The sequence below is a fragment of the Monodelphis domestica genome, chromosome 1 (genome assembly GCF_027887165.1).
Source record: "Monodelphis domestica isolate mMonDom1 chromosome 1, mMonDom1.pri, whole genome shotgun sequence".
NCBI classification, from domain to species: Eukaryota; Metazoa; Chordata; class Mammalia; order Didelphimorphia; family Didelphidae; genus Monodelphis; species Monodelphis domestica.
The window spans coordinates 194,394,176-194,406,554 of NC_077227.1; the positions used below are offsets into that span (position 1 = coordinate 194,394,176).

At 34.2% G+C, this 12,379-nt stretch overlaps 1 protein-coding gene across 1 annotated transcript in view; it reads right to left on the minus strand.

The window, feature by feature from the left end:
• AQR (aquarius intron-binding spliceosomal factor) overlaps nt 1–12,379 on the minus strand; it is a 117,688-nt gene that overhangs the window by 67,667 nt on the left and 37,642 nt on the right. Inside the window, exons 11-15 of the mRNA XM_003340036.4 lie at nt 12,042–12,158; nt 8,834–8,947; nt 8,238–8,341; nt 5,158–5,260; nt 2,217–2,337 (exon numbers count right to left, since the gene is read on the minus strand). Coding sequence (XP_003340084.2) covers nt 2,217–2,337; nt 5,158–5,260; nt 8,238–8,341; nt 8,834–8,947; nt 12,042–12,158 — 559 coding nt within the window. The remainder of the gene's footprint in view (nt 1–2,216; nt 2,338–5,157; nt 5,261–8,237; nt 8,342–8,833; nt 8,948–12,041; nt 12,159–12,379) is intronic.

Below are 12,379 nucleotides of genomic sequence, written 5' to 3' on the forward strand. Positions count from 1 at the left end.
TCCAAGACAGAAGGTAAGGGTTTAAAAAAAAAAAAAGAATTAGCTTTGGATTATTTTTAACTGTCCCTGCAATTTTATTGATAGAGCGGACACTCAGTGAGGAAATTCCCTTTTTTCCAAAGCAGAGTCATTCCTGCTCTGCGCCTTTGAATTATCTGGTCCTGAGAAGTTAAGGGACATAAGGCCAGCAGTATGTTTTAGAGGTGGCTCTAAACCTCAGTCAGCCTGACTCTGAGGCTGGCCCATTAGCCAGTAATGCCTTATTACTTGTCAGGAAAATGATTACATTACAAAAAATTTCTGGTTTCCAGGGAATATTGGTCTTTAAACATAGCTATAATCACTGAGAAACAATTCCCGAGCACCAATCAAGACCTAAGGCCAGAGGAAAATTAGATGAGTTGACTTGCTGTAGTAGACTTGTCATATAGCTCTACATTTCCACAATTCTTTGGTTTTATAACTTCTAAGCTATTCCCTTCCAGGGCTAGGCAGAAAGGTCTTTAAAATACTGAATGGTAAATGGATTCTAGATCTCAGCTAGTAGGCTGACTTGAAAAAGAAACAATAACATGACCCATGAACACAATTCTCTAGAAATATGCAAAGACATATTCCAACTTTTAGATGCTCTCCAATTAATGTTATGATAACAATTTCATACTTTTTCTTAAAGTGGAATAGATATTTAAGAAGACTAATTCTAAGGTTCAAAACAAGATAAAGCTAGCAAAGGGTGCCAAGTATAAAAAAAAAATTCAGTTTTCATTTAAGTGATTTGTATGTTGGCAACAAGAAGAAGGTGAAAGAAAAGGATGGTTCAGAATGGAGAAAGAGGAGTATAGTTAGGAATGTGTTCTTAATTATATCAGGGGTATACACATAAAAGAATGACTTTAAGTAAAACAAACTTTCCAGAACTGGAAAATGCAAATGAATGGTTCCCCCTTCAAAGAAATTGCATTCAGAGGTATATAGCTGTTTTGCTGCCACTGTTCAAAGTACTGTCAAAATTCCTCTTTTGGAATTGCCTTCAGATTCCATGTCAGATAGCATTCAAAGGTTTTACGGAGGAAAAGGGTTTTAGAAATCATTTAGTTCTTACCTTTAATTTTATAGATGAAGAAATGAAGGCCCAAAGAAGTAAACTGATTTGAATAATAACAACAATGATGAAGATGATGATGATAGCTGACATTTCTATAGCCCTTACTGTGGAATGGGCACTGTGCTAGGCACTTTACAAATATCATCTCATTTAATATACACAACTCTGGGAAGTAGGTGTTGTTATTATCCTCATTTTACAGAAAAGGAAATTAAGGTTACAGAGATAAATAGGAGAACAGAGATTTGAACCCAAGCTTTATGACTTTTAAGTCTAGTTCTCTTTTGACTGTACCATGTCCCCAGATGTGGCAAATCTTTCTTCTTTGATAGAGAATCTAATTTTCTGAAATACTCTAAACAATACAAGCGTTTTGGTGATGATGAAATGGCTGTTCAAACTAGCCAATACCAGTTTGGATTACAAGAAAACAAGGTATGCCTATAAAATTGTGTATTCTCTTGCACTGCTTATAAATTAGTGCTGAAGTTAAATCCCAAATCAGAGTTCCAAAAACTGTCTTGTAGAATAGAAACCTAAATAAAATGAATTAAGTCTTCCCAGGTTTTCCCCACAAGTCTAGAGCAAGACTTCAGAAGCCATCCTTTCTAACCCCTTCATTTATCGTTTAGAAAATTGAAGCCTAAGTTGTAAGTGACTTGCCTAAAGTCACACATCTGGGAAACATCAGAGGTAGGTCTTAAATTGAAATCTTTTAACTTCAGAACCTCTGCTAAGAAAATTATTATAAAGAATTAAACTTATTTGAATGTGTAAGTTGGAGTAGCTTTGGTTTTCTTGTTTGTTTTTAAACCCTTAACTTCTGTCTTAGAAACAATACTGACTATTGGTTCCATTGCAGAAAAGCAACCTAGGTAATTGGGGCTAAGTGATTTGCCCAGGATCACACAGCTAGGAAGTGTGAGAATCAGATCTGAAGCTAGGACTTCCCCTATCCAGGCTCAAATTTAATAAATATTGTAATCTTACTGTATTAAGTACTGACTGTTAAAGATAAATTTGAGAAGCAGAATAATTTTCTTGGACAATATACTGAATTTATTCTCAAGTTCCATTAAATCTCTCTATCTTTTTTTTTTCCACATACCTTCCCCAGAATAATACTCAGTTGGGACAATATTTTCATCCCAAATAATTTTCTCAGTTGGATATAAAGGCATCTGGTTAAGCTGCTGAATTTGAGAAATTCGACGTTCATGACGGGATACCTATAAAAAAGGGAAAGTGAATATACTTGTGAGTAGAATCAATCCCTGAACAATCCATTAGGAAGCAAAGAAGAAAGGTTTTTATTTCTATAAGACATTATAAAATAATTTTTCAAATTTATGCAATTTCTTTAATCAAAAGTGAAGAGATGCATTTTGGAAATAAATTTTTTCACCAATGGCTCTTCAGTATTTAAGATAAATTTTAAAATTATCAAGGTTTTCTTCTTTTTGATGAGTAAGATACTCATTAAGGAGGGGGAAAAAAATTGTATTTTAAAAATCCAAACCAAGACTAAAATAAGTTTTTCACCTGATGAATCAAGAATCCTTTATTTGAAATTGAAATTTAATTATCATTAAAAGGCTTTTTAGATGCTTTATTCTCAGGAATGTTTATTAAAGACAGTCTAGTCAGAACAATCCTCTTTTCTCTATAGAATGGAATCTACTACTGACAGCAACAGTTGTTAACAACCTAACTTAATATGGTAGTTTAAAATATCAAAAAATAGCCAAAGGAATTTTTAGAAAGAAGTTATAGTCAAAAGAATGATTTGGAAATAGTAAGAGACTGAAGCAGGTTTGTTCCCAAGATCATATTACCCCATCTAAGACAATATATCAATAGCAAAACACTTTCCATGTGTTTCATAGACTTTTACTTTACAAAAAAACTAAAGTGGGGACTTTAAAACCCCTCAGAGAATCTTACCAAGAGCAGCTTAAACACCTGCCATGAAAGCTTAAACACTTGTCACTGAGATTCTAGAGAGTTCTTTGGACTTAATTTGAAAATTAGCTTTGTCTTCCTGAAGAATTCAACATACTAGTTTTCCCTTGAAATAAAAATTGCTAAGAATTAATTTAAAAATATTATTTGCCATTAAATTTCTCCATAAAATCTTAAGTTGTCAAGGACCTTATTGGTCATCTGGTCTAATCTCTTTATACATGCAGGATCAATAATATACATCCCTGATAGGGAGTCATCTAGCTTCTGCCCGAACATTTCAAATTATAAGTATTTTACTATCTCATGAATCACCCAACTTTATTTTTGGACAGCTCTAAATGTTGATATGTGTATAATTGAAAATCTGTTACCCTAACAAAAAAGAATTACATATCCTGAGAGCCCACTGACTTCCTGAAGATAGGGGATATTTAGATGTGGAAAATCCCACCTCTTTACTTCCTGTCCGGAGCTTGGTGGTGGTAAGGTGGGTGTTTGAACTGGCTGATCAGCCATGGGCACGTGGTCTTTATTTTGTATCTTCTTTATTTGTAGATTTCTAATGATCATTTAATAAATCTCTTAAAATATAATATTTTATTATTATTTTAATTTTTACAGATATCTATGCTTTTACTGTCCTGACATTTTCTGTATCCTTGATCCTAGTTCTATACCTCTGAAACTAAACAGAAAGTCTAATCCCCCTTCTATATCACAGAAAGTCCTTCAAATATTTAAAGACAAATATCAAGTCACTCCCTGACTTTCTCTTTTTCCTCCCCTCTCTCACCATTCTCTTCTATAGACTAAGCAACTCCAGTTCCTTCAAATATTCTTTATGACATAGTTTTAAGAACCTTTACTACCCTAGTCACCTTCCCATGTATCCTTTGAATGTGACACCCAGAACTACAGCAGAACAATGACCACCCAATTTCTGTACAAAATACTTTTATGATAGTCTCCTCTTTGGAGCCTGGAGGGGTGAACCTGGGTTATCACTGTACCAACAGAAGTCTAAGTTATACCAGATCATACCAAGATGGAAAAGTTCGAGTATGGAACTAGAGATATACTACATCTGACAATCTATTTAAATATGAAAAGATTTCTCACCAAAAAATGTGGCACCTGGCAACAGAATGTTTTGGCAAAAGTAATTTATGAACACCTTCTACTGTGGTAGACTATTATTGGTACTCCCCATACCAATGCAGTCACAGACTTTTTGAAATAGTGAAGAATTCAATTTAAAACTTTATTAGATTTTTAGATAGCCATTTTACAAGGTTGACTCATTTTAGGCTAATAAAGATGAATGAAGTTTCATACTGGGCTTACATAAAGAATGGTAGTACCATTAATAGAAATAAACGGGAGAGGGATTACTTTTAGGGAAAGGTTCAATTTTATAAAAGTTGAGCCTAAAATATTAGTTCAAATATCGAAATGAAGGCAGGAAAAGTGAAAAAGCAAAATATTGGGGTTTCTTTTAAGCCATAAACATTTTTTTTAAAGGACAGGGCTAGAGTCTTATAACATGTCATCAAAATCTTCCTTTTGTGTTAACAATAATCAATTATTCAAAATACCTCAGACATTGCTATAAACTCATTCATCTATATATCAATAACACACATCCTGTCCACAAGAATATCAGTTACAACTTTTGACAAATACACACGTGCTATTTCTATAGCATTAACCTAATCCACAAATGTATTATCTTATTTTTTTTTAAAAGGAAATAAGTTTAATTAGGCATAATTTAATCTTAGTAAAAATGAGGCATGCTGGTAATAATCACTACACTTTTAAATGTATAAGCTCTATTTGTGTGTGCCATATAGCAGTTTAAAGAGGTGGAAGGCTATATAATGAGAGAAAAAGCTATTTACTGAGCACTTTCTATGGGACAAACATTGTGCCAAATTAACAGTGCTAGAATTTTAATTGTAAATTACTGACCTAATGTTTAGCAGATCGAATTATTAATAATTCAATTAGTTCAACATATAAAAGAGGCAGTCAAAAATGAAAGAAAAAATAATTTAAGACATTTAAAATAAACTGTAATTTACCAGCAATTCCAGAAGGAATTCCTTGTCAAAGGTTGTGTCTTCCTTTTCAGGGAGGGCTGGCAATAAGCAGAGATACGATGCCACCTGGTGGAGTGTGTTTGAACTGCAACACAGCAAAAATCATATAAGCATAAGTTTGTCATAATTATGTATCATGCTTAAAATATGAAAAAGACATATTGTCCAAACTACAACATGCTGCTAGATGGGCAGCCCCTTCACTTAAACCATTAATAAGTATATCTTGGACAGTCACTGAACATGGATAATGATCTGTACTGACAACCTGAAAGCCCCCAATTTACCTTTGTCCCTAGGGAACTTGCCTTCAAAGAACTCCCAAACTGACCCTTGTCCCAGTCTCAACAGTAAGCCACCAGGCACCCTCTAAGCATCCATTAAGCATTATGAATAGGAGTGACAGAGATATTCAAACCTTCAGTTCTCTTTTGTCTTAGAAGTTTCTCCCATACTATCTAGGCCTCTCCCAGGTAGTCCAGCCCCTGAATTGAATTCTCCTTCCATAGTCTCCATTTAAGCCAATCAGTTGTCTTTTATTTCCTTTATTCCCCAAAGTGTATATAAGACCCCAAGTTCTTCAGTTCATTGGAAATTCCCATAAGGCACATTCCCATTCAGGATGCATTTTTCCCAGAGACATTGTTCCCAGAGTCCCAGAGCTTGGCTCTGTGTGTTATTTGTCTATAATTGTGTGGGGGCCATATGAATTCTGTCTCCCCTGTCCTGATTAAGCCTTGTTCTTTGTAACTGCTTTAGTGGTTCTGTGTTTTAACAGGGTGACAGTACCTAGAATTGAATATGAGTAAATGAAGGCTTGAACAGCACTCTGTAAAATGCAAAGGGCTTTCAATGATCCCACATTGCTCCTAGTAGCAAAGGCCCAAAATTCTCCTGGTGCTGTTACAGGACTGCAAATGATAGAACAGCATGCTCATCAAAATTACTGCTGACTCAAAGGAGTATGGCAAATTGAATAGTAAAATATAAAGAGATTGGAGTATATTGTTGAGAAGTGTTAATGATGGACTTTACCTTGTGAAAGTTCAGATAACAGTAACAAGAAAACTTTTTAGGGATTAAGAGATAAATCTTGAAGAAAGATAGCAATAGCTAGATATGAATTTGAAGATGAAGGGCATCTGCAGAGCAAAGAAGGTAGGAACTCTGCAAATGCATGACAATAACTATGTAAAGAAAGCAAATAACAACAGAGGTAGTAGGTACAAGACCAAAGACTAAGTGACATTTGGGTGGGAACTGGCTACAGTGAAATCAAGCTCTACCAGAAAGAACTGTTAACAGGAAAGGAGTAGAAATCAGCCTTTAGGAGAACTATCAGCTGATCCCCAGGGCTTTTTTGCAAGAGCTACTCGGGATAAATAATGTGTAATAATAAATGTGTAATAAATAATACGTGTAAATAATAAATAAATGTGTAAGTATCTGTGGCATTTCAGTGTTACACTGTGGACTACAGAACATGGAAGGGAGGCCACAACAAAAATGGATTCTAAAGCAAAAAATATAATGTCTTATGTATAAGATGTAAATAAAAGTCACCACTAAGTTGTGGATGATCAGAAAAGAAGATGGAGAACAAAGGAATGTAGAAGAAAAGCCATGCTGTTTTAAGGACAAATTCTCCAAGGCATATTTGATGAAATTAATAAGAGTCACACATAATAAAAAGGTTCAGATGTGACCCTGGGCAAGTCACTTAACCCCCATTTCCTATCCCTTACCACTCTTCTGCTTTGGAACCAATACATAGTATTGATTCCAAGACAGAAGGTAGGGCTTCAAAAAAACATATAAATAAATAAATAAATGAATAAAAAGGTTCAGATGATGAATGGACTTCAATTTGAATAGATGATAAGATTATAGTGGTATTCATATGGCAGATGAAGTAGAGAAGTACAAAAAAATGTTGAGAAAAAGTTTGAAAAGCTTTATTAAGGAACTCAGCAACATTCACCAAAAAAATCTATTTCCTTATGTCTAAAATAAGGAATAATTCTTGCCTTGGAGCAGGCAAGGCGATGGTAGAAAGAAACTGGCTCTAGTGTAATCAGGACCTCAGGTTCAAATCCCTTCCATACTACTTCTGTCATTTTGCAAAAGAATCTTAGCCTGTCTGGATCCATTTCCTCATATGTAAAATGATGAGGTTAGCCTAGATGGCCTCTGCAATCACTTTAAGCAGTTAATCTATTATTCTAAGCTCCTGTAGGGTGAGGGGGTGGAGGTGTCATAAAGAAAAAATACAAATATATTTGCAAACTGAAAAGTATCAAATATATTTTTAAAAGGCACTTTAGTGAATATTGGTAATTTTACTATCAATATATTGTTACTAATGATTATTTCTAAATAGATGTATTCAATAAGCAAATCTTTTACTACTTTACATAATATATCTAACATCTGAATGTCAAAACCACAAAACTCCAGTTCTCTTTGTTTTAAATAGCCAACAACTGAAAACAAATTTTCTCCTTCTAGATTTAATGATCAAAAGCAGGAGTATCTTTACAGGTAGTTAATAACTGCCTGAGGATATTCTTATCATCCTTTGTTCCATGCATTTAAAATTCAGCACATTATATCTCTATTAATCTCTATGAATATTTGTCATATCTATACTGTGCACTGTTTTCACAGAAACACAAAGGGCAGAAGGTTCAGCATACTGTCCACGACCCTTATTCTGTGGCTAGCATTAAGGCCTGGAAAATTCTGCCTTTCAGTTAGAAGGTAGGAAGAAAGGGTATTAAAAGAAATCCCACAAAAAGGGCAAAATGCATGGTCTAGCCTAATTGAAATTAAAATACAGGAGTGCTCACTCAATCTTGGGGCAAGAGAAGTCACAAACAATAAAAGTGAAAGACTGATTCTAAATAACAGGTGGCTTTGCACAACCTAATAGCATAATAAAAAAATGTTTGCAAAATCAATAAAAATTAATGAATTAAAAGTAATAAAATAAAATTAAAATTTAGGCTCTAAAGTAGAAGAACTATATTACATAGAAATACCATTTTCTTTCTTTGACTTACCTAAGAGGTCCAAAAAACTTTAACAAAGATTCACGAGTATCCACAGCTGCCACATTTGAAAGGGCAAAATCATACAATTCAGGGAAATGTGCAAAAGCAGCTCTCTAGAAGAACACCAACAGAAATCCCAATAATTTCCATATGCTGATAACACTTTTTACTTTCAAAAACTGACTATTTTCACATTTAAATAAAAAGAAATGCATGGTAAAAAAGTTAAAACTACATAATGGCATTTTAAAATAAAAAATCCAGCTTATTACTTATGAATTATAAGCTTATTGATGCATTTTTGTATAAATAATATATACATTTCATCTTTTAATAAATTGTTCCATAAGATTTAGACAAAAGGAAGAGGGAATGGTATAGCTCAATGTGAAAGAAAATCACCATCTTTAAACATTAAATTTGGAAATATCAAAGTTTTGAGATGAAAACATTAAATTCAGTTAGTAGCCCTTCAAGTGCTAGCAAGGTAATTTCCCCCCATTAATACTACAAGCAAGAAATCTACCTAAATTTTAGATATGAACCAAGAGTAACTAGCAACTACCTGGAGCATACGCAACACAAAGCTAATGCATTAAAATTACCTGTAAGGAAGTAATTCTATCATAGTGAATTGTTGTCATCTCATTTTCTGTCAAAGCATTCCCAGTTTGGTCATTAATTTCAAAGCCAGTGTAGAATTTAAGTACATCTAAAAGCTAAAATGACACATTGAAATTAATGAAATGTGTTATAAGAACATATGGTAAAAGCAAAAGCTAACATTGTGCTTTTTGTGAAGAGTGCTCCCCATCACAAAGTCCATTATTTAGCTTCGGGAAGTACCTATATTTTGAAAAAGAAATCCCCTGAAATCAACACTGATAATAAAATTAAAACATGCTCCAGATTGAAAGAAAGCTTGTGGCTAATTTTACAAACTGAATGAAAACATTGTCAATGGTCCATTTTAATCTACACATTCAATTCTCCAAGTAATAATTCTAAAACTAAAACAAAAACTAAGATATCAAAATTTCTGAGAGAAAACAACTGTTTATTTCAATGAAAGAAACTTTACAAAAATGTAACACTAGAATCATGATGGCAAACCTATGGCATGTGTGCCAAAGATAGCACACCTGTCTATGGGCACACATGCCAGAGTTGTTTACTAGAAAGGCAGAGGGATTCCAGCAGAGCTGCTCCCCTCCCCCTTCCCACACCTTCCCACCCCTCTGCCAGCAGCCCAATGGAAGCACCTACTCCCTCTCCTGAGTGGAGCACCCAGGCCACTCCCCTCTCTCAGGCAAGGTGGGGGGCAGGGTCGGCACTGGGGGGAAGGGAGGAGCATGGCATGTGATCTCTAAAAGGTTCATCATCACTGCACTAGAGGGTACTGCTGAGTCCATTTACTCTGACCACAACTACAAAAGAACCTGCTAATTGATGATTATGAGATGTCTAAATGGAAATGTTTCTTTCATTTCTCTCCTTCTCAGTGAAGTATGAACTACTAGTGGCCTGGAAGGGGATGGGGAATACCTGAGATTCTATATGGTTCATTCTTCATCTCAGGTCATTGATTATATATAATGAAGTCTGACTAACTGCTGCTGCTCACTGGAGGAGATAACACAAGTTATACTAGGGAATAATGACACACAGTAGGTCCAAGATGGATTTATTATTTAGTTAGTTATATAGTACAGCAGGTCACAAGTTTGTAGCACAGATCATCATACAGCAAAATTTGTACCCTCAAATATGTCTCCCTCAAAATCAGAAAAGTTGGGAATGAATTAGATTTATGTTTCCAGAAGATTCACATTGTTGCCCATTTGTTCCCTTATCAATACCATAAGAGAGGAAGAACTGGTACTGATATAACCTAATCTTATATTTAAAAAAAAACCCACAAAAACATCAGGAAGTGAATTTCAACATTTTTCCTGGGAATGTATATCAATGCTACCAAGTGATTTCATCACTAAAAGAGTGGGAACAGAAGGCAGAAGTCTTTTGAAATCATTGTATACTGTCTTTTGCTATTTTCCTGTTACACTATAATTAAATCAGAAATCAGAACAGGGATTTAAAATTAGAATGTAAATTAACAGGAAAACACCATGCAATTTGCAGATATTGATTCTAGCGGAGAAGTGATATGACACAATGTGTTGGGCTGGGCTTACAGTCAGGAAGATGAATTCAAAGGTGACCTCAGACATTTACTAATGTGATCTTAGGCAGGTCACTTAACTACAGTTTGTCTGTTTCCTCACCAATAAAATGGGAAAATAATGACATCAACTTCTCAGGGTTTTTGTGAAGATCAAATGAGTTAATCATTTTAAAGCACTCAGCACAGTACCTGGCACATCATAACTGATAAAAATGTTAGCTATTATTGTTGTTAGAATCAACTTGCCAGGAAGAAACCTACAACTTGCCAGGAAGAAACCTATTCTGTATGAAAAAGATTTTTTTTTCTTTAGAATGCCAATAAGACAGATATTTCAATAGTTGGTGGAACTATAACCTCATTGATTTGTATACTCACTCCAAAGGTACAGGACATTAATAACAAATTTCCACATGAGTTTTCCTAAGTGATATGATTGAACTTATCTCTCTCCCTCCTTTCCTTTCCCCTCCCGGTACTGGCAAGTGATTCAAACTGGGTTATATGTATTATATTTCCATATCATTCATTTTTATAAATGAGTAATCTTATAAAACCCAAACTCCAAAACATAAATCCAAATAAACAATTGAAAAAAATATATGCTTTCATTTGCATTTTGACTCCTATGGTTCTTTCTCCAGAGGTGGATAGCATTCTTTGTCATAAGTCACTCAGAATTGCCCTTGATCACTGTATTGCTGACAACACCTGACTCTTTTCTTTTTCAAACACTTTATTATCTGATATATCTTTGACTATTCTAATCTGTATCCATCTTTGGATTGAAGCTTAACATTAACGTATAGGCTAGTTTCATTGAGTTCTTCATAAAATATCTCTGTCTCCTCACTGTAAAAAACATTGATGTTTAAACTGAAATTATTTTCTTTGTGGTCTTTTTGTTTATGTTAATGTTTTTGTTTTGTTTTTAATGTTTTATGTTTCTTGTATTGAGGCACATGATGAAACTGACTTGTGAGTCATCCTTCCATTTAGCTGCAACTCCCTTATATTTTGATTTTATAGCTGAGAATGTAAATATTGAAATGATTCAGTTCTATTGGTTTGTCAATTCACTGGTCAATGGATAAGGATCTAATGCTTCAAGCAGAGTTTAATTCAGGTTTATAGACATTATAGAAATTTTGACTTTTAGCACCTTCTATCCATTTTTCTACCACTTCAAGTTATTACACAAGTAGAAGGGGGAAAATAAGACAGAGGCTCATTTTGTCCTTTTCTCTACTTTATGGGTTGCAATGCATAAATATTCATTATGAAGATGCAACCTCATGGTGATCAACCTCTTCATATTGGGCTAATCTGGTCTTTGGAAAAGAGCCAGTATTACTGGGATGGCACTCAAAGCTTTTCCAATATCTACTGCTTCACAGGGCTAAAACTCACTAGTATAGCCTCCTGGAACTCACAATACCCTTCAACATCCAAATGAAGCATTTCACTGGATAAGCCTTCTGTGGGAAACTTTGTCCAAGATAGCAAAATGAACCAGAATTTAAAAATAAAGAAATTCTCAATTAAAAAAAAAACAAATATATATATATATATATATATATATATATACACACACACACATATATATGTTTATGTATGTCACAGCTCACCTGAGAAAAAAGATGGCCATCTCCTTCTCTATGAACAAGATTGGACAGGTAACAGTGAACCACAAGATGGGAGTCATCTAATACTGTATTAAACCAGCGCCGTGTAGGGAGCAAAGCCTAGAATAAATGCCACAGAAACCAAGTTTGCATATTCTCCACAGCTAAAGTAAAAATCTAATGCTATTTAATAAGTATTGTTCATTAATATAAAAAATATCTTATCGCTATCCTGACAGACACAAATTGCTTTCATAAGCCATTATTAACAACCACATGAAGAATTTTTGAAATATTCATTCTTCTTGTGTTTTCTGGCAGAAAATAAATTCCTTAACATC